Here is a 20,611-nt window from a genome sequence, read left to right as displayed (position 1 = left end):
TTATATGCTTTGAAGGTTCTTTGAAGAACTTACTTTTTTAATAGTACAACATGTACTGGTTTGAAAATTTTGCTATACATAATAAAAAAAAAATACAGCCACAGGCTTAAAGTCACGGTATATTTATAGTTGACAAAAAAAAAGAACAAAAAAAAATAATCTTTTTATTTGATTTTATTGATATGATATTATTCACATATTTTTTATGTATACTATTAGTTGTAAATATATTGGTGGCTAGATTGGATATATATAGATTTGTATGTCTAAATACATTTTCAACATTTACGTTTTTAAAATTTTTGCAAATTACATTGATTGCATATTATATTTTTATTTTATTTTTTTTTTTTTCCTTTTTTTGGGTTTCTCTTTTATATGTATATCGAACAGTTAACATAATCATTGATACTTGTAAACACTTGTAATATCTTTTTGTGAAAATTAAATCAAGATGTTATACAAAATATTTTATCTAGCGTTTCTATTTTCAGAACTTGTTTACCAAAATGAAAAAAGAAACTAGTATTTAGAAAAATTATTATAAATAAAATACTTTCAGGATTTTTATATATAACTTGACTTATGAAAGTTATGTCAATCTAAATTGATATTATTTAATATTTAAAAAAAAAAGTTTATAGAAAATTATAATTATAATTTAAATTTTTTCAACGACCTCGACTCATTGAAAAAGTTAATTCTGTATGATCGTTAAATTTAAGCAATAATAGTTATGGTTAGTACTTGAATGGATAACTGCTTCGGAACACAGTGTGCTGTTGACTTTAGAAAGCCGCTAATATGACTTCTATGGAATGGTGGTGGACTGTTTTGAGAAGTCGCATAAAAAAGTTTCTCAAACTTGTAAAAGGGAGAGCATTAATAATAACTAATATAATAATTGAAGATATATATATATACACAAGGTCTTATTTTAGTATATTTTTGCATTGAAGTAATTAATATTTTTATTGATCATGATTTTGTATATATTTACAAAAATATAACAAATATCTTTGAACATGTGTATATTACATAATATATTACATGAATAATATAGATGTATAATATCTTTATTGATGCGTACAGGTAATCATAAAAGCATAGTCATTTTTAACACTATATATCAAATTTATGTAATGCTTTGTTTCTCGTATTATTTTTAAGATATTAATTTCATCGCATAAAAATATTAGATTTATTATTTTTTTTATAAAATAATCCAAATATGTGTTAATTTTAAAATTTAGAAGCGTACCTTTCAAATTTATTATTTTCTACCAATCTTATTCTAAATTGGATATATAAGAAATATATGTATTCCATAATAATGCAACCGATTGTACAAGTAATACTTGATACTGTAATGGGATAAAATAAAAATTGATTAACTGTACCATAGGCCAAATCTAAAACAATAAAAAATAAATATTAGAAACTTTATTTTTATATAATATATTACGATAAATAATTTTTAAATAATAGAACATTTTTGGAATATATCATAACAATTTAAAAAAGAAATATTTGTTACCTTATAATTATTTATTAATATTTGAAAGTAACTACTTTTTAGTTTATGCTTTAAACTATCAATGTCACTCCCTTGTAAGAATCCGATAGAAACAAGTAAAACACATAAGAAAGTAGGAGCAAAAAGTAGTTGATCACATAAAACTTTTTTTACAACAACGGTTCCTCCTTTGGAACCAATATATTTATCTAATATACCATACCATGTTCTAGTCGCTGGACCCTGATAAAACAAAATATATAAAAAAATATATTAACAACTTTATTCTATACTTATACACATCACTTGTGTTACAATCATTATAAATTATAATATTTATTAAAGTAATAATTTAATTTCACTTACAGCCAGAAAAAATCCTATAACAGCGAAATGACCAGTTCTAATAAAATCTAAATCTTTGAATTTTCTTCTTTCTATTAAATTTTGTGCTAATTGATCGCCTAGTCCCATTAATATACCTGAGTTGTTAAGAAAACTTAACGATTATTTACAAAAGAAGTAAAAGTAAAAATAAAAGAAAAAAAAGACAAGATAACATTATAGAAAAAACAATAGAAAAAATAAACTTAATATAATATTACCAGCTTGTGCTGCCTGAGTTCTTATTGGATACTTAATCAATAAGCTTTGATAGAACTTTAAAATATTTCTCATATTGAAATATATCAATATAACTTATAATAAAAATATGTATTATTTCAATACAATATTTATAGTTTACAAGACCTAAGCAGCTATTGATTGATTAACCTATTCCTAGATTTATATTAGACAGCATATTTGAAGAATTATATTACACTATAAAAACATTAAAAACACACACACAATACTAACATATTAAATAAAATATTTTAAATAAAAGATACAAAGAAATTTATTGATAAACTTCTATTACACGTAAATATTTTTGTTAACAAGTGGCTTTAAATATTTTAGAATATTCATGTCTAATTACACGCATGCGCAATATACAAAAATCGTCGTAAAAAAGAAACGTGCATAATAATCTTATTAATGTAGTAAAGTATTATTTAACTATTTAACAATAAATGTAATTGATATTATATACATGTATGATATTATTATGATTTCATGTCTATATTTAAATTTTTGAATAAGCAATATTAAATTAAATAATTAAAATTTGGTTAATGATGACTAAATGTTACAAATTTTATAAATCTAAAAGTCTATATGTTAATTGTCCTATATTATCGTATTAAGAATAAGAAAAAATATAGATTCTCTTTTTAATGTTATAAACATTTGCATTAATATTAATTAGCGTCAATTACTTTGAATTTTTATGGATTCCCTAATATATTTCGAATAAAATCATTAGAAACGATAACAGATCTAATTCAAATAAAATTTGTTAATTGTCTATTCCTAAATTATTAAAAAAAGAACAAAACACAAATAAGTTAATCCAAATTCCTAATCTATTATGCATCGTTTCCAATGAAAAAGTACCCGAATCCGATATTTAATTTATTTTTTATGTTTCATAAGCTAAAAAAAATTCTAAGTATTTAAATAAATGTTATAAAAATTTGTTCGAAAAAGAGAAAGAGAAAGAGAAAGAGAAAGAGAAAGAGACAAAGAGAGAAAAAGAAAAAAACAAAGTTATGAAAGTAATATTTTGAAAGAAACATAGTTCTAAGTATGTCAAATTATGTTGGACCAATCAGGCAAAGAGTTTCTTTGATCATGCGGCAAATGCTGGGTGAATAGAAGAACGCAGGCGCAACCCCACCCATCGGGGTTCCATGACAAATGGAACTAACTTCCGGTTTGATTCAGGCTCCTCCGTAGAATGTTTTTGGGCTTTAAGCAGTATCCTTGCGCAGTGTCACAGTTATCCTACGTCATCCGTCATTTTCTTCAACTGCACTTGCAATTTGCAGTTCTATATCTCCGAGGGATATATTTTGTTTGTCGTATGTCCATCCAGAATCTCAACACATTCGGTAAATATAACATTTTTCATACTACAAATATTTCTATGTACCTTGCTGGTTCGACAAGATAGATACGACAAAATGGCGATGATAGCGTCTTTGCATCATAGTGTGCAATCGTGTCCATTTTCATGAAGTATTTTCATACCTTCATTTTCTATCTTCCTCTTTTTTTTTTATTATCTTTTCATTTATTTATTTATTTTTTCTTTTTCTCTTTGTTATTTTATCGTTGAACTTTAAAAGGAGATAAGAAAAAAGAATTGTAAAAATTCCTTAAGTAATTTCAGGCAAAAAGATGTATATGTATATGTGTGTATACATTTATGCATATATACGTGTATATATAAAATCACAACTGTGTGTACACCATTTTGATACGAGATAACAAAAATGATCTTTATTTGAAGAGATTTTATCTGTCAAGATTGATAAACTATAATGTAATGTATATATTTACGTTTATATATACATATACATATATATATTTTTTTTCTAGACCCCTTTGCAGATGCAATCAAGGGTTCAGATGATGATGTCCAAGACGGTCTCGTGCATATAAGGATACAACAGAGAAATGGTCGTAAGACCTTAACAACGGTACAGGGGCTTTCTTCTGAATATGACTTGAGAAAAATAGTTCGAGCATGTAAAAAGGTAAATATTATTTAATCCACCTATTTGTTTGGTATTTATCTTTATGAAGTCGTTCTCTTTTTAACTTTTGCAACACGCTATTAATAGAATGCAAATAAACCTTGGAAACTGACAGCTGCCAGTAAGAACGTAAATTAATTTTATTTTTATCGTATAACTTTTAATTTATAAAAGGACTTTCAATTTTTATTTAACATATTGATATTATGCATAGAAGGTATTTGTACTAATAATTTTTAAATGCAGATGTGTGGCTGATATTTAGGTATGAATAAATGTTGGTTTCAATTAATTTTATAGTTATTCTGTATTCTGATTCTTCTCTGATGATAGTTTGATTTTTTAATATTGATATTTGTACAGTTATTATTTAAGGTGATTCGTGAAATACTATTACATTAATTTTTGCAAGTCATATATATAAATAAACAGATAAAGAATAATCTTATATAATATAAATAATGAAATACAAAATTTTAGATTTCTTTTTCTTTTTTTAATTTTAAAATGAATAGTAGGTTAAAAATATATACGTTCTCTTTATAATACTTACAACACTTGCATACTAATTAATACTCGCTTGATGAAACTCGATGAATCATGAAAGAACGAAATTGATAAAATTATGAGGAGAAAATAAAAAGATAAAAATATGTGGATATAATCTTATTTTGTAGGAGTTTGCCTGCAATGGGACAGTAATTGAACACCCAGAGTACGGGGAGGTGCTGCAGCTGCAGGGGGACCAGCGAGAAAATATATGCCAGTGGTTAACAAAGTCAGGTCTGGCCAAACCTGACCAACTCAAAGTCCATGGTTTTTAATCGACAAACCACTCATGCCACTATATAAGGCAATTCCACATTCATCAATATATAATAATACCTTATCATCTTAAATTATCTGTATCAGTCACTATCACACTTGTTGATACTTCGTGGGATACCTTATTATATACACATATATATTTCAATAAAAAAAAAAACATAAATAAATAATAATAGTAAAAAAAACTATATAACACAGAGTACCGAGAAGAGAGAAAGAGGTATAGGTACAATATTCTAATCAGACGTTTTTTCTAAGATTTTAGGAAGCAATATTTTACCGCTTTATGTTAGATAATCCAATGAAGGTGTCACGCTTAAAATAATAGTGATAATAGTAGAATTTTGAGAAGATAAGTATACAAAGGATAGACAAAAATAGCAACAGATGGTTTGGTTCAGTAATAGATAGTATGTATCTGGGCGCTATAGACGTGTTCAGAGAGAGATTGAGAAGTGTTGTTGCCTTAGGCTTCAACATTGGCTTATCTGTTTATGTAATTCGCGAGAATGCGTTGGTTTATATTATATATATTAGGAAAAAAGCAAACTTTAAGTTTGCCCTCTTGGTGTCATCATCTCATTTTAATCTTGTGCCTCTGGTTTATATAAAAAAAAAAAGATTGAAAAAAATTAATATTTTTCTTTCCTTTCTATTTTTTCATGTTTTTTCTTTTGTTCTTTTCTATTTTTGTTTTCTTTCTCTTTCTTTTTCTCATTTATTAAAAAATAAATTTTATTGTAACAATGTGTTGTTTCGAATGTTATATGTATACTTTATATTTTACATTCTTTCTAATGCGGTAATTGACGAAAATTTATTGTTCACAATAAAAAAATGTGTGGCTGTTCTCTAAAATAAATAAATAGTAATTTGACTTGATGAGTTTATGCATAGATTTATCTTATTTTTTGTTGACCATACTACTACTACTACTAATTTGTAACACCTTCGCAATAATTATGAGACGGTGTAAATTGTATCTATTACACATAAGTATTTAGAACAATTAACTTCAATATACAACAAAGTTGTGTTAATACCTAATAATTTGTTTGTAATTTTAACTCCTCTCCTGTTTATAAATTTTAATTTTACATTAATCTTTTTTTTTTAACTATATTCTTCAAAATATACTCAATATATAAAATCATGCTTTTTTTATATCTTTAGCTTAAATTAATATATTTTATTGTTATAATGAATTAATTCTTACCTTATTCAAAAGAAAGTGTTTTATCAAAATCATAAAAAAAAAAAGTATACTTTTGTTTAAACCGAATACTTATATTGTGAAAATATTATGGAAAACAAATACTTATAGAGTGAAAATATATAAATACGAATAGAAACGTTTTTCGACGTTGTTATCCGTATACAATAATCGAGGACACGACTTTCACTTTTACTATGGCAGTTCGTTCGATCGTTAACACATCTCGTTACAAATATTAAACGAACGTATGTAAGTATTTTATAAAGAGACACTAATGATCTATAATTAATTATTAATACACGATTGTGTTAAAATTCATTTGATTATAAAAAATAATTATTTTTTTGCTACAATATATTATTAAGGTAATAAAATTATCATTGCAGAACATTTAAATATTATAAACAAGAATATATATAATTTTATTCTCTCTGCAATATTTTTGGAACGAGTTTAACAAAGGACCTGAAGTTATGAAGTTGATAGTTAGTATATTTTCTTTAATTTTCACGTTTTAATTCTTAATCAATATAACATTTATTGATAATACAAACCTCATAGATCATTTGGTTTTTCAGTTGTCTGACGATCCAAGCATTTGCCTATGATCCAGACGATAAATCTTTAAAAAATATCTTATTATCTGGTGGTCAATTTGAAGCATTTTATTTAAAAGGAAAAGAAGCTGAAGAACAAAATGCTGCGAGACCAGCACACCTTCATGGAACTTTTCATCTTTACAGAAATCCAGCTTTAGTAGATGCACCTAATAGTGCCGCTTATGGTTTCCGATTTGATGGGAAACGTCGTTTCAATTTTAATTGATATTTTTTTCCCTTGTTTAACTTCATAGTAATAAATTAATACTGCAATTTAAACAAATTAAATATTTAATATACGTAAATAATAGAGAGATTTGATCTTGAAATCACTCGAAAAATTTTCAATGTATTTTTATAGACTATATATTTTCATGTCCAAGAGAGAATAATTCTGTAAAAAAAGTTTGTTATATTAAAATTATATTGTTGAGATAAATGTGGATATAATTTACACATTATAAGAATAGAAAAATATTTTTAAATATATCGAACATTATTATCTTATAATCGTGAGAGAGAGAGAAACACGTTATATATATAAATTTGTATTAAATTGTCACGTAGATAAATGTGTGCGCACTTCATCAATATATTTATAATACCTTATATAACAGCATTCTGATTTTTAAAAATATATCAAACATGATACACTCAAAGAATATGTACAAAAGTTTTAGATTTTTATAAATATGATTAATACAATGGTATTCAATATTTCTTTTTTCTTTCCAAGCGATATATGTTTACGTTATACAAGATTCAACAGTTTTCTTTACAGCATCTCGTGCATATGGTATATATGATAAGGAATACCAAGTCATTGCTATAGATTGAATAATGATAAATATAAGAGCCAAACCAGGATTGTTTAACTAAAACATAAGAAAAATTTGGTTATATAATCATTCCAATAATTGAATATCATATATATATGCTACTTACGTGTAAAGCTGCAAATAATGTCATACCAATTGATACGAATACTAAAATAGTAGCAATAATTCTTGTCGCAGCAAACATTTTTTTTAATTGATTTACAGGACCCATCAAAAAACAAGTACTACAAAGAAAATTATCTATTAAAGAAGACTGTGATAATATTTCCAAGAGATAGATGAATTAAAGCAGAATGTTTTTAAACAAAAACACATAGCAATATTTTGTTGCAACGCAAGCTGTGCTATGATATTTAAAAAAATAAAAATTATATATGTATTTCTAATCTAACATAGAATAATCGCTACCTTGCTAGTGAAATGATATTTCCTAATGTGTAAAATATCGCAAATATTGTGAGTCCTCTTCTTAAAAATAAGGCAAATGATCCAAGAAAAGAACAAAGAATGCCTATGACAAAACAAATAGCGAAACCTTTTATGCGTGTCGACCAACTCAGTGTTGTTTGATCCATAACCTACAAAAATTAAATAATTAATATTATTTTATATTCTAAGCTTATATGGGAATAATAACATAAGTTTTCACATCATGATGATATTAATCTTTTGACAAGACCTACTCACCACGAAATTAACATCAGCCTTTAGTTAGAAATTGTAAGCAAGTAATAAAATAAATATTTTATTATCATGTAAATAATTGTATATATATTTATATATATAAAATAGGAAGTATATTCTTAAAATTAATATTTATTAATGAAACAAACAAGTTTATATCATTACCTGTGCAATGATACCACTTTCCTCATCGCACTCCTCTTTACCGCTCAAAGCTCTTCTTAATTTATCCATGATTATTAATAAGATATCGAATAATTTAACTATGCTTCAATTCACACATTAAAAGATAACTGTTTCTAAGAGTGTTATTATAATTAGTTTTTTGATCTTAGCAAACCATTAACATTTGATGTATCACATTTCACGCGTATGCATATGAAAAAACGTAAGAAAAAATAAATGAAAATACTGTTAACTTATGTTTTTTACTCCTTGGAATGAATTAAACTTAAGGGATAAAAAGGAAAGAATTATTTATCAAAAATTAAATATAAAACATAAGGAATTATTTTAAATACGTAGTAGCATATCACAAAATTCCACGAATCTTCAAACTCCCTACTACTTTTTTCGCAGCACACATTTGTTAACTCTGACAGATTATCTTAGCAGACGCCCTCTTTACTGTACGAGTAAACGTAAGCAAACATACACGTACATATATAATGTAGTAATAATTGTTTTTTTTTATTTCATACGTTTGTAAAAACGTTTCATTAAAATCTAGACAACATAACCTTTAAAAAACGACATTATTTATTATCAGATTTGAAGTCTATATAAGAAAGATTTGTAAACATTGCTAGTTGTCAATACATTATCATATTTTTCGTTTTAATATCACTGTGGAGATAAATCGCAAATTGTCACATCGTATTTAAAAACGATCGAGTAATCCTCAAAGAAAATGTTAATTTTATAGAAATCGTTACAAAGGTAAAATCAATAATAAATATGTAAGTACATTTAGGTTAGATGTTAGTTTAACAAAGTGATGAAAGTGGACAGTAGGTAATCTAGTTTAACAGTGATAAAAGGGTGTGATTTATTACTTATTATGTGTGTAAACACATTGTGATTTATTACGTAAAAGAAATTGTGTAGATCGATGTAAATCTCGTAATTTATCCATGAATTGAACGGATTTTATTATTTTTCTTTTCAATTCAAGCAAACTTTTCACAAGAAAAAACATTATGCATACGTGGAATGAGAAATGTCTGATGAATGTTTTTCAGTATAGATGATTTAAATAATCTCATAGTAGTAAATAGATTACAAAAAATACACATGCACTTTATATTCGTTAAATTTTTATCAACATTATTCTATAGTTTCATTGATTATCACTTCTGAGGTTTCTTTATAAATTTGTTTTTCTTTGGTCTGAAATGTTAGATCAAAATCATCGGGAAATTTAGATTGATATTTTGTAAAGTCTTCATGTTTACAATAATTTGTAAAGAAAGTTAAATATTGCATTTCTTCTTCCGTTGGTTCGACATAAGAAGCTACCTTTTCCATTTTCTCATAAATTGGTGTAGAACGCCATTTTAATTGTCGTTTACTTATTATAGGCATCTGCATGATACGGGTTAATGCATCTAATAATTGATGCATTAGTTCGAACTAGAATAAAAAAGAAAGAAAACCGGATGATTAGGTTTATTTACAGAATAGAGAGAAGAAGATAATATTATACAATGTAAAATATATATTAAAAAGATTGTAACCTTTCTAGCAGCATCTTCAGCTTCTTTGATAGCTTTAGATTCTTGTTTGAAACCCTCTCTCTCACATTTTCTAACTACTTTATGAGGTAACGTATCTAATTCTAAATTGAGTTCCTCATGAGTTTTTTCTATCAGCTTCATCATAGTGAAACTATTGAGTTTAGCATCGTTAGGTGCTATGCAAGTTTCATATGCGTCTTCGATTAAGACATACACACAAAGAACATCTTCCGAACATACCAAATCACGAAATACACCTTGCAAAAGGTAATTAGCGTATTCTTGCAAATTCGTTGCTCTCTCCTCTGTTTTATGAATCGAATCCTAGATTAAAAGATATTAGAAAAAGAATCATGATTTATTTGTTGATACTATCATTCAATGAATGAAACGCATGTGTGATTAGAAACAATCATGATGATTCAATCATGATGGTAGAGGTTTCCATTCCATTATTTCGTCATTTTCTTTCAACATATTTTGTACAATTTTATTATCTCTCGCATAATAAATATAAATATAAATACTGTATATATACGTATTATTAATAGCATATATTAAATAAACAGTAAGTATCAGAGGAGTATTCGTACCCATACTGTCAATTTAAGATAATTTTAGAGAAATATAATTTCACTTAAATGATTAGAAAATTGGTTTCACAAAATATGTTTAATCGTTTCAAAAGTATTATAAGATGGAAAGAAGGGTCAACCAAGTACTATTTACAGAAAAAAATAATTGTATTTTTATTATATCCTAAGTAGGTATAAAAATACTCTTGTATAAATATAATATAAAATTTATATGAAAGTTTAATAATTTTAAAATAGGTTTCTTTTGAATAGAATTTTGAAGCTTTACATTACAAACAAATATCGATTATTTAAAATTTACAGTAAGAGCAAGTATGAATACTCTTGTTACTCACCATATGCCAAAAAAAGAATTGAAGAAATAAAATGGAAGGCACTACTTTCATCATCATCTATTGTTTTTCGTTATATACCTACTTCCAATTCTTCAATACTAGCAGTAATCTCATCAAACTCATGTTTCATTCGATCTTCAGCTTCTGTAATCGTTAATAACATTTCACCTATAGGTGCTACCAATGATTCCAAATGTATCAAAGCATTTAAATTTTGTGTCTCTATTGCTTCAAATACATGTAACAGATCGAAAGGATCCTCGAAATAAAGTTTAGTAGGACCTGCTCCCATTAAATCTTCTTCGAACATTCCTATGAACAATAATAAATTATATATTATATAAGTTGCTTATTTGTCAAATTAATTGTATCTACAAAATCATAAAGTAGGGAAAATAGATAAAATAATATACAGTATTATATCATCTATATATATCGTAAACATTTTTGTTATTCAGTAAAATTAAGCTGAATTACTAAGGAAATTTATATTAAATATAAAAAGGTAAACACTGATTAAATATTTCGACATTAGAATTTTTAAAAATTCTTTAGGTGGAAAATATAAATATATATTTAAATATATTAAATACTTAATAAACAATCAAGAGACGCTGTTTCTTCGGCTATCTTAAAACGTCCAAAAATGTCATCAGTAGTTGCAGAAAATATACTTTCTCTTGATTGTGAACGATAAATCCAATCATATTCGTTTCTCCATGATATTGGTGAAATTTGAAATAGAAACTTTTGACATGTTTTTGCCAATCTCCAACGTTCTTCCCAATAATACAAGTCTAATCTAATCTGACCATATTCCTTCATCAAAGAAGTTCTCTTTTCATTTATCGTCAAAGTCAATTTCAATTCTTTTTCGGCTTCTTCTAAAATAATCATACTTTTTTCGTGATCCTTTGATAAAAAATCTTCAAAACCATTAACGTATGTGCGATATTGGCGCTTAAAAAAAAATGTAGTTTTGTATTACTTTTTTATTTTCTTAATTTTGATGAATTTATATAAAATTTAATGAAAATTGTAATAGATAATTCATATTATTTTTTTAATTTTTTACTTTGATTTTATTTAATCTTCTTATTTCCTCATCGAATTGTTGTTCTATATGAATACAAAGATCACGTTGTTCACCGACAAGTAATTTGGTTCTTAAAATTTCTCGAAGATCATTGATGTATTGACGAAGAGAAAATTTTTCTTTTACTAAACGTTCAGTAGTTTCGATGAAGTATTCCGGATTAACATCAGTTATCGCAAATGCATCTTTTAATTCTTTGTGTTTCTTTTTTTCTTCTTTTTCCGCCGCCACGTCCACCTATATGTTAAATATTAATTAATATTACTTTAATTATAAGAATTTGAAAAATTTTAATGTAGATATCAATAATAGTAAAAAAATTACGAAGTTTTAATAAGGTCAGACAATGCTTATTTGAACAAAAAATTTTCGAAGGAGAACATTTTCGGTTTTCTAAATGGTCTTCTACTCTTAAGTATATTATAGCTAAAATGTTAATAACATTAATGATAACTCACTCGCAATCTTTTAAAAATATCATTGTGCGTATGTAAAGTACTCTCATATTTTTTATAACTTGCTATACGTCGAGCTTCAATAGTTTTACGTCTTTGAGCCTTCCAAAATTGAAAATAAGGAAACATATGAGAACATGATGGAAATTCGAATGGTGATTGTTCAGTATTAACGTTTCTAGCTTCTCCTAAATGTTCATGACCACTGGTGAAATAATAACGTGTCCTTAAAATTCGAAAAAAAAAAAAAAATAATAAAAGGATTATTTAGAAAAAAAGAAATCGAATAAAACCATCGATATTTTTACAATTTATTTAACTATTGTTTTATTTTTCTTATTTTTACCTGATCAAATTACGACGACGAGAATCGATATTAGCTTGACTACTTCGTTTAATCGATGTTCTTTTTCGAATTTGATTAGATAAACGAAATGCATCTTCAACTTTTCCTCTTCTGAAGAAATTTCTTGGTTTCGATGTTATATTATCACTCATGTTCAATATGTTTTTCTTATTGTAATAATCTCTTAATAAAAAAAATAATAAAAATGTATTTATCTAAAAATAAATATTATATCGTTCATGTTCGATATTTAATTGGTTTTAAATTTAATTTTCTTAAATATTAAAGTAATTTACATACCTAGAAGCTATAGTTCTTTCTATTTTTCGATTAAATATTTGTCTTGGTTTTCTAACAATGAGTTCTGTTTTCCTATCTTTACGGTATACAACACAGTAATGGTGTTTCTTAATTACATTGTGGACCTAAAGAATAGATCGTTGATGACCGTAAACTAGTCGTAACACTTTTCGCTTATTATTATTACGAATGTTCTCAAACATATCCGTATATATATATATAAAACAAAATGCAGAGTGTCATCTTTTTAAAATAATCGATTTAGATTGATAAATAGATAAAGAATTTGTTTGACATGCGCTTTTCGTTGAAATAGTTACGAACGAAATTAGTCAATCAACTTGTTCGCATGCGCACTTTATATTTCAATTTACAGTATAGAGTGGTGATCCATATAAAATATTACGAATTATATTTGATATAGAGAGAGAGAGAATTTTTGTTTTGAAAATTATATATATTTTTGAATTAATGTTTTTTTTTTTTAGTGAAAGTAATTCCATTATGGATTGAAGAACACATTCATGTACTTTTTATAATTAGCAAATATATATTGTTTTTACTTAATTATAATACAACATATATTATACTATATTCTATATATTTTATTTATTTACTATATATAATTTAACAAGAAACAAATAAAAAATAATGATGATAATTGTAATCTACTCCGTTTTTAATTAATAAATAAGATATTTCATAAGCCTAACTCTTATTTTATATTCAATAAATAAATAAATACAACATAGATATAAAGTATCTGAATTTCCAAGACAAAAATAATAATGCATTTGTTACTAATAATATTAATTAATTATACATCCCTAATTTGATCTATTAATCTATCTATAATCTATCCATAACTAATGGTATATCCCATAGAAATCATAAGAGCTTCCTTGATAGCAGGATGTAATTGTCGTTCGATGTAACTTGTCAATGTTTTACTAGCACCACGAAGAAAAATATCTTCCATTTCTCTAGCAATATTTTCTTTCGATTGCCAACTTCGATTATTACCTTGATCCTCATCGTTATTACTAACGTTATCATCATCATTATCATTAAAATTAGGAATAAATATATCATAAAGATTTTCATCCAACAAAAGAGTCTCTCTAGATTCAATTCTTGTTGGTGATTCATGAAAATTGTATTCCCTTTTGAAATTAGATTTTTTTTCTTGACAATCATCATCGACACTATCGTTTTTTAACAAATTTACAGAACGATCTAGAAGATTAATAGTAGTCGTCATTGTTTCTGCAGTTGATTCATTGACCATCATTGATTCCTTTTTAGCTTGGGAAAGTTTTTTATCATTGACCAATGCAGTTACAAAATCACCCGGTGTTATCTCGATTTCCATTGATTTAGATCCTTGATGATCTTCGGGAAAATGATCTTTTTTATCTTTCTTCATAGTCACCATCATTGTTACATCGTTCGTATTACGTTTCTTAATTCCTCTCCTTCGACGTACTACTGCTGATTTAGTTATCCAAAAATTATTTCTCCAGGTACCTAAGTTTCTTATTGGTGTACTTGAAGTACGTGCAACTCGACTTTCGTTTGCTATTAATAAATCTGCGTCTTCGGATACGGTGAATAAGCGACGTGGCTCAGCCAATAGTACAGGAAGCTAGAAAATAAAATTAATTATCTTTTTATAGGATTTTTTAGTTTTCTAATTACTTTAATTTTTAGTTTTACAATTTGCAAAAATCAAAATTAGATTCAAAAGTAATTGATTAATACAACCTAGTTAGCAACTTTTAAGACCTATCTTATATAAAATACATTTAATTTTTTAATTAAGCATCATTTATAATATTTAATTACGTCATCACGAGGAGGATAATAAGGTGGCCACTTGTCCTGTCTTTTAAGCTCTTTCTCATGACGATTGGGATGACATCCATAAGCGTAAAGTGAAGCAAATCTTGGCTCTAAAAAGCTTGATTCTGTACGTATACGCATTTGTCCACGAGCTCTGGCAATTGTACCAGTGAAAATATCGATACCAGCTTGTCTCAATCGTAAAGTCATTCTACATGATTCCAAAGGTATATGAGATCGCCGTTCTTCTCTCATCAATAATGACACTGTTCCTGATATAGATAAATCATTGAATGTTACTCTGGTTTTTAATGAATTACTCGAAGGCTCAAAATAACATGTTTCAACTCTTGCCCATGAACTTGCTCGACTTCTTGCATTCTGTGGAAACTAATATAATTACGCGTGTTTATTATTATTATTATATATAATATAAATATTATAAATTAAAATATATATTAAGCAAATAAATTATAACAATAAATAATTTGTATTTGCCCTTTGGTCTTATAATATAAAATAAAATACATAATATTATTATTTATAATCTTTTAATAAAAATCATATACCTTTACTGCAATTCGTGAAATCGTCATTGCCAATGGTGCGGATTGTAATTCTTCTTGGTAATTTGGTTCACGACCTTCTCCTTCTTCTTGTAGTCTATTTCTTCGTCTATTCGAATCTCTTTGAAGTGCATCCAAAGCACGTTCCAATCTATCACCACAACCATCTCTGTTTCCAATTGTTGTACCACTTTCCGAACTTGTCCAATCGAACGTAATGAATATTAACGTTAACAACGACAATGTCCAAGGTTTGATTGTGTATGATGGCATAACCTAATGAATTCATTTAAAAAAGATCATTTTTTTGTTAACTTAAAGGATTAAAGAATTTTTGAGGTAAACTTCAATAATTATGTATTATGATAAAAATTGTATTTTGTACCCCTCCCCCTATTGTATAAACTAATAAATTAGTTAAAAGTATTCATAAAATAATAAATATTTGTAAAAAAAAAAAAAAAGAGAAATTTTTTAATTGAAGAGTCAAAATAGATATTTGTGAGAAAACAAAAATTTGTTAATTAAAAAGACAACTAAAGAAAGACAATTTTTAATCGATGAAACAAATAATAAAGAGACTGTAAAGTCTAAAAAAAAAAACTGTAAAGAGACAAAAAATAAATATTTCCGAGTCCTAAAACTATCTCGGCATATCTGAACATATACATCTATATAATATCCTGTGTAGAAACTCGGTGAACCCGTACTTCTTAAACAGAGCATGAATTCGTCTTCCTTCCGTCTATTTCAGCGAGAGTCGGTGAAACTAGGAAACGATTTCGAGAGATGTTTGTCTTTTCATTTGTGTGGAAAGACCTCGAAAATTATTTATTTACCTAGTCATTATCCTTATTCTTTTTATTTTCTTCGTATAATAATTTGAAAAAATAACTAAATAGTCACGTGTTTTTATTTAAATATGTTCGGCTACCTTCGGTCATTCTCGGTCGACTTTCGTATTGGCGCCATTTAGAAATCAAAAGATTGCATTCGATTGGTAAAAGACTCTATTCATGAATATGCAAATAAGTAATTTATCTGTTTCGTTAGAATACGAGAATTTAAAAGATCTTACGCCAATCAAAGTGAAATCTCATTGTCAATTGTTACTAATACTTACGCGGTTCGATAATTATATCTGATAATATTCAAAATTTTCGAAATTGAAAGAATTTTCTATTTCTCAATTAAAAAATAAAAATGTGATTACATCCAAAAATTATAACTATGTTGCATTACAATATAAAACATTACTATGATATTTCTAGAAATTCAATTCACTGTTTTTTATTTTTTATTTCTTCAAATACTTATCTTAAAAATTATATAGAAATAGTATACTTACTCTATCGAATCTCCCAGATTAACTTTCTCTTTAAAATCACCAATGAAAAAATCTCTCCGTCTTTTTCTTGCTCTCTTTTGGTAACGCAAATAAAAAAATTCGAGATATATTTGAAGCAGACGGTAAGAAGTCAGCGATAGTTAGAATGAAGTTAAATGTCTTGTTGAAGCCAAGACAGATAAAAGAACAATGAAAGTGGCTGTGGATACGCACTGAGATGTCTTCCAAAGAAAACCAAATGGCAAACATTGACTTCCTTTCTTTTCGGTACTCTTTCAAGAAGTAGTGTCGAAGGAAGGTGGAAATATTACGATATAGCCTATGAATCTAGGACGCTCACTTTTAAACGAATCGGTTCGTTTGATTTATCTCGAAATCCTCACATCCTGTCGATTTTTTTTTCTTTTCCTATTTGAATCATTCCTTTCTCAATATCGCTACAAATTTTGTCAAAAGTTCATTATCGCGTGTGGATAACAAATTATACCTATATAAACAAATAAAACTACTTATCAATCGATTATTTTGATTTAAAAACAAATTATTCTATTCTTGTTTTTAAAAAAGTGCATTTAAAAATTATGATTCCGCATACTTATATAATTTGCAACTAGATGACTCTGAATTCATATCGAATTTATCAAAATATACAAATTTTCAATTCAATTATTTCTATTTGAATAGGCTTATTTTATAAATATTTTACATTGTTATTTATTTAAAAAATAGAATAAGTAGATATATCTTTTGTTCGAGATATTCTTGTCAGGCATAACCAATGCAAAACCACAGCAACAAACGTTCGACAGTAGCTCGTATAGGAAGGGGATGAATAGGAAAATGAAAAAAAGTGGGGGTAATGCGTAATCGGTTCTTTAAGTCGCACACATATGTTGTGTCGAGTTTTTTAATTTCTTTTTCTGTGAAGTTAATAATCTAACGGGTAAGAATACATAGGTTTGTAGGTTAGATGAGTATTGATTAATTAGTAAAAATATAGAATATCTACTTATTTGTATTTATAATATTGTCAATTTAATTATAATTTTAGACCTGTTAAATATTTGACAAGCAACTACACGTGCTTTACCGGTTACACGTGGTTTATCAATCCATCGTCGTTTATTTTTAATATATAACAAATTATATAAATCTTCCCCCTTCATTTTTTTGGAAACGAATGAATATTAGGTCGTACTGCTTATGTGTAATGTATGGTTCTACAATTTTATACCATTTCGAAAAAATCGGTGCTTTGAAGGTCTGATGGAGCCCTTATTAAACATAGAAAATCCCTGAAGCATTTGTCTCACACTATTACGTCTAGCCTAGTTTCATCTTAACACCATTTCTGGATGAATTAAATAGTAGTCATTATATGATGTAATACTTTCTCAGTTTTACTCATTACATGCATCAGTACTTTGAGGTATTAAGATTTTCTAATTTATTAACTAAATTATTTACATGTTTTTATTCTATGTAGAATATAACTAAAATGGATGAACTAACTTGGAACGAGAAATATAATCTCATAACAAGAAATCTAGGAGAATGGCTTGGCGATGAAAAATTAAAAAGTATTTTGAAACAACGAGATCTTAAAATTTATTGGGGTACTGCTACTACCGGCAAACCTCATATTGGATACTTTACACCAATGTTAAAGATAGCTGATTTTTTAAATGCTGGAGCTGAAGTTACTATTTTATTCGCTGACTTACATGCTTATTTAGATAATATGAAAGCACCTTGGGAACTTTTAGAATTAAGAACATCATATTATGAAGTTATTATCAAAGCTATGCTTAAATCTATTGGCGTGCCTTTGGACAAACTTAAATTTGTTAAAGGAACGGATTATCAATTATCCAAGTTAGTACTAGAAAAATATATTGTATATTTGTGTGAGATTTATTATTATGCAAGTACAATTTTTATATTATATTTTTTTAGGGAATATACTTTGGATATGTATCGATTAAGTTCTATTGTAACCGAACACGATGCCAAAAAGGCAGGTGCAGAAGTTGTCAAACAAGTTGCAAATCCATTACTTTCTGGTTTGCTATATCCAGGACTGCAAGCATTGGATGAAGAGTACCTTCATATCGATGCTCAATTTGGTGGAATAGATCAAAGAAAGATATTCACCTTCGCTGAAAAATATTTACCAATGCTTGGATATGATAAACGTATTCATTTAATGAATCCTATGAGTTAGTATATAATGAATTTATTAAAAAAGTAGATTCTTATAATGTTTGTAAAAGAAAGTATATTTTGAAATTCACTTTTAGTACCTGGGCTAGCTGGTGCTAAAATGTCTTCCTCTGAAGAAGACTCAAAAATTGATCTTCTGGATGGAGCTTCAACAGTTAAAAAGAAGTTGAAAAAAGCATTCTGCGAACCTGGCAATATCAATGATAATGGAATACTTACTTTTTCTAAGCATGTGATATTTAGTTTATTAAAAAAAGGGGAATCTTATAATGTACCGAGAAGCAAAGATTTTGGTATGTATAAAATGTAAATGTTTGTTAAAACATTATTACCGCATGTATTAATAAACAGATTATAGTATTAAAATTGTCAAACGTTGATATAGGTGGAGATATATCTTTTTCTACATACGAGGAATTAGAAACTGCATTCGCAAAGGAAGAAATACATCCTGGTGATCTTAAAAATGCAGCCGAGATATATATAAATAGGCTCTTAGATCCGATTAGAAAAGAATTTGATACATGTCCTAAATTAAAATCTCTTGTCAGTAAAGCATATCCACCACAGAAACAAAGTAAGTGAGTTCTTTGAAGTCGACCATATAGTATTATATTTTTAAATATGTTTCTATTAACAAATTTTTGCTATTGTTTATGCATAGAGGTGGTAGATGAAATAGTACCGTCGAGATTGGATATTAGAGTTGGAAAGATCGTTGATGTGAAAAAACATCCCGATGCCGATTCATTATATGTGGAGAAAATAGATTTAGGTGAAAATAACGGTCCTAGAACTATTGTCAGTGGTCTTGTAAATTATGTTCCTATAGAGGAAATGCAAGAAAGAATGGTACTTGTACTTGCAAATCTTAAAGCGGCTAATCTCAGAGGTATACAATCTCATGGAATGGTTCTTTGTGCATCTGCGTAAGATATTATTTCTATATTTTTATACTTTATAAAAAAATCTTTCTTATTTTGAATTAATTATTGACTATTTATTCAGAGATGCGCCAACAAAGCAAGTTGAACCTTTGAGACCACCAGAAAATAGTAATCCTGGTGATAGAATTTTCATAGAGGGTTATGAAAGTGGAACACCGGATGACGTTTTAAATCCAAAGAAAAAAGTTTGGGAAAAGTTGCAGGTATTTGTAACTTGAAAGGTAGAATCATAAATTTCTTAGGAAATATATGATTTTGATGAAATATTTCTATTTTTAATAGGTTGATCTCATTGTAAATGGAAATGGAGAAGCATCATGGAATGGAAATTTGTTGGTTACGTCGAATGGTGGAAAAATAATTGCAGACTCTCTCAGGGACGTACCAATTAAGTAATGTATTTTACAATTATTCCTATTATATGCATTTGATTGTTGAATTATAATTGAATTATGATATCCATTGAACTGCCTGTTTTTAATTACTTTATTAAATAT

At 26.9% G+C, this 20,611-nt stretch overlaps 6 protein-coding genes across 13 annotated transcripts; 2 read left to right on the top strand and 4 right to left on the bottom strand.

The window, feature by feature from the left end:
* Nucleotides 1-952: 952 nt before the first annotated feature.
* On the bottom strand, nucleotides 953-2,508 carry LOC106786342 (protein Mpv17). The gene is made up of 4 exons (XM_014747602.1): nucleotides 2,122-2,508; nucleotides 1,883-1,998; nucleotides 1,538-1,759; nucleotides 953-1,412 (listed from the first exon to the last, which is right to left on the bottom strand). Exons 1-4 carry the CDS (start codon nucleotides 2,192-2,194, stop codon nucleotides 1,290-1,292), a joined length of 534 nt encoding a protein of 177 aa, XP_014603088.1. The 5' UTR covers nucleotides 2,195-2,508; the 3' UTR covers nucleotides 953-1,289.
* A 785-nt stretch (nucleotides 2,509-3,293) lies between these two features.
* Nucleotides 3,294-5,594, top strand: LOC106786344 (protein translation factor SUI1 homolog). Its single transcript, XM_014747605.1, has 3 exons — nucleotides 3,294-3,510; nucleotides 4,001-4,158; nucleotides 4,836-5,594. The coding sequence occupies exons 1-3, from the start codon at nucleotides 3,357-3,359 to the stop codon at nucleotides 4,980-4,982; spliced, it is 459 nt and encodes a 152-aa protein (XP_014603091.1). The 5' UTR covers nucleotides 3,294-3,356; the 3' UTR covers nucleotides 4,983-5,594.
* A 1,001-nt stretch (nucleotides 5,595-6,595) lies between these two features.
* LOC106786343 (vesicle transport protein SFT2A) lies at nucleotides 6,596-8,921 on the bottom strand. Of its 3 annotated transcripts, XR_001381640.1 has the most exons (7): nucleotides 8,490-8,921; nucleotides 8,328-8,345; nucleotides 8,049-8,218; nucleotides 7,747-7,864; nucleotides 7,407-7,676; nucleotides 6,757-7,068; nucleotides 6,596-6,667 (listed from the first exon to the last, which is right to left on the bottom strand). XR_001381640.1 is itself a non-coding variant. In XM_014747603.1 (5 exons), the coding sequence occupies exons 1-5, from the start codon at nucleotides 8,556-8,558 to the stop codon at nucleotides 7,548-7,550; spliced, it is 504 nt and encodes a 167-aa protein (XP_014603089.1). In that variant the 5' UTR covers nucleotides 8,559-8,921; the 3' UTR covers nucleotides 7,374-7,547. The 3 variants fall into 3 exon arrangements, 2 of the variants coding, with proteins under 2 accessions (XP_014603089.1, XP_014603090.1); XM_014747603.1 differs by lacking the exons at nucleotides 6,596-6,667; nucleotides 6,757-7,068 and having other exon boundaries at nucleotides 7,374-7,676; XM_014747604.1 differs by lacking the exons at nucleotides 6,596-6,667; nucleotides 6,757-7,068; nucleotides 8,328-8,345 and having other exon boundaries at nucleotides 7,374-7,676; nucleotides 8,490-8,919.
* On the top strand, nucleotides 8,899-20,581 carry LOC106786338 (tyrosine--tRNA ligase, cytoplasmic). Of its 4 annotated transcripts, XM_014747593.1 has the most exons (9): nucleotides 17,645-17,887; nucleotides 17,996-18,373; nucleotides 18,431-18,819; nucleotides 18,901-19,163; nucleotides 19,245-19,460; nucleotides 19,553-19,744; nucleotides 19,832-20,096; nucleotides 20,176-20,317; nucleotides 20,397-20,581. In XM_014747593.1, the coding sequence occupies exons 2-9, from the start codon at nucleotides 18,356-18,358 to the stop codon at nucleotides 20,508-20,510; spliced, it is 1,599 nt and encodes a 532-aa protein (XP_014603079.1). In that variant the 5' UTR covers nucleotides 17,645-17,887; nucleotides 17,996-18,355; the 3' UTR covers nucleotides 20,511-20,581. The 4 variants fall into 4 exon arrangements, with proteins under 4 accessions (XP_014603082.1, XP_014603080.1, XP_014603079.1 ...); XM_014747596.1 differs by lacking the exons at nucleotides 17,645-17,887; nucleotides 17,996-18,373 and adding an exon at nucleotides 8,899-8,965; XM_014747594.1 differs by lacking the exon at nucleotides 17,996-18,373 and having other exon boundaries at nucleotides 17,557-17,887.
* On the bottom strand, nucleotides 8,984-13,406 carry LOC106786337. Of its 2 annotated transcripts, none has more exons than XM_014747591.1 (8): nucleotides 13,189-13,406; nucleotides 12,889-13,103; nucleotides 12,546-12,768; nucleotides 12,067-12,324; nucleotides 11,585-11,951; nucleotides 11,074-11,303; nucleotides 10,061-10,384; nucleotides 8,984-9,956 (listed from the first exon to the last, which is right to left on the bottom strand). In XM_014747591.1, the coding sequence occupies exons 2-8, from the start codon at nucleotides 13,038-13,040 to the stop codon at nucleotides 9,651-9,653; spliced, it is 1,860 nt and encodes a 619-aa protein (XP_014603077.1). In that variant the 5' UTR covers nucleotides 13,041-13,103; nucleotides 13,189-13,406; the 3' UTR covers nucleotides 8,984-9,650. The 2 variants fall into 2 exon arrangements, with proteins under 2 accessions (XP_014603077.1, XP_014603078.1); XM_014747592.1 differs by having other exon boundaries at nucleotides 12,889-13,071.
* Nucleotides 13,870-17,343, bottom strand: LOC106786339. Of its 2 annotated transcripts, XM_014747598.1 has the most exons (5): nucleotides 17,158-17,343; nucleotides 16,945-17,018; nucleotides 15,600-15,872; nucleotides 15,034-15,420; nucleotides 13,870-14,833 (listed from the first exon to the last, which is right to left on the bottom strand). In XM_014747598.1, exons 3-5 carry the CDS (start codon nucleotides 15,867-15,869, stop codon nucleotides 14,045-14,047), a joined length of 1,446 nt encoding a protein of 481 aa, XP_014603084.1. In that variant the 5' UTR covers nucleotides 15,870-15,872; nucleotides 16,945-17,018; nucleotides 17,158-17,343; the 3' UTR covers nucleotides 13,870-14,044. The 2 variants fall into 2 exon arrangements, with proteins under 2 accessions (XP_014603084.1, XP_014603083.1); XM_014747597.1 differs by having other exon boundaries at nucleotides 16,945-17,343.
* Nucleotides 20,582-20,611: the final 30 nt, after the last annotated feature.

This window comes from Polistes canadensis, unplaced genomic scaffold (assembly GCF_001313835.1).
Source record: "Polistes canadensis isolate GaletaPanama2010 unplaced genomic scaffold, ASM131383v1 scaffold_72, whole genome shotgun sequence".
Taxonomy (NCBI): Eukaryota; Metazoa; Arthropoda; class Insecta; order Hymenoptera; family Vespidae; genus Polistes; species Polistes canadensis.
This window is presented reverse-complemented; position numbering and strand designations above follow the sequence as displayed.

Bases quoted from the DNA above. Each gene is read 5' to 3' on its own strand.
- LOC106786342 (XM_014747602.1), bottom strand. From the start codon at position 2,194: ATGAGAAATATTTTAAAGTTCTATCAAAGCTTATTGATTAAGTATCCA. The intron at 1,760-1,882 runs GTAAGTGAAATT...TTGTTTTATCAG, and splicing joins TTATAGGATTTTTTCTGGCT to GGTCCAGCGACTAGAACATG. The intron at 1,413-1,537 runs GTAACAAATATT...TTATTGTTTTAG, and splicing joins TATTAATAAATAATTATAAG to ATTTGGCCTATGGTACAGTT.
- LOC106786344 (XM_014747605.1), top strand. From the start codon at position 3,357: ATGTTTTTGGGCTTTAAGCAGTATCCTTGCGCAGTGTCACAGTTATCC. The intron at 3,511-4,000 runs GTAAATATAACA...TTTTTTTTCTAG, and splicing joins CCAGAATCTCAACACATTCG to ACCCCTTTGCAGATGCAATC. The intron at 4,159-4,835 runs GTAAATATTATT...CTTATTTTGTAG, and splicing joins TAGTTCGAGCATGTAAAAAG to GAGTTTGCCTGCAATGGGAC.
- LOC106786343 (XM_014747603.1), bottom strand. From the start codon at position 8,558: ATGGATAAATTAAGAAGAGCTTTGAGCGGTAAAGAGGAGTGCGATGAG. The intron at 7,865-8,048 runs GTAGCGATTATT...TTTTCTTTGTAG, and splicing joins AATATCATTTCACTAGCAAG to TACTTGTTTTTTGATGGGTC. The intron at 7,677-7,746 runs GTAAGTAGCATA...CTTATGTTTTAG, and splicing joins CATTATTTGCAGCTTTACAC to TTAAACAATCCTGGTTTGGC.
- LOC106786337 (XM_014747591.1), bottom strand. From the start codon at position 13,040: ATGAGTGATAATATAACATCGAAACCAAGAAATTTCTTCAGAAGAGGA. The intron at 12,325-12,545 runs GTGAGTTATCAT...TTTAACATATAG, and splicing joins ATATTTTTAAAAGATTGCGA to GTGGACGTGGCGGCGGAAAA. The intron at 11,952-12,066 runs GTAAAAAATTAA...TTTTTTTTTAAG, and splicing joins GAAGATTAAATAAAATCAAA to CGCCAATATCGCACATACGT.
- LOC106786339 (XM_014747597.1), bottom strand. From the start codon at position 15,869: ATGCCATCATACACAATCAAACCTTGGACATTGTCGTTGTTAACGTTA. The intron at 15,421-15,599 runs GTATATGATTTT...TAATTATATTAG, and splicing joins TTTCACGAATTGCAGTAAAG to TTTCCACAGAATGCAAGAAG. The intron at 14,834-15,033 runs GTAATTAAATAT...TTTATTTTCTAG, and splicing joins ATTATCCTCCTCGTGATGAC to CTTCCTGTACTATTGGCTGA.
- LOC106786338 (XM_014747593.1), top strand. The intron at 19,461-19,552 runs GTATGTATAAAA...ACGTTGATATAG, and splicing joins ACCGAGAAGCAAAGATTTTG to GTGGAGATATATCTTTTTCT. The intron at 20,318-20,396 runs GTATTTGTAACT...TATTTTTAATAG, and splicing joins AAGTTTGGGAAAAGTTGCAG to GTTGATCTCATTGTAAATGG.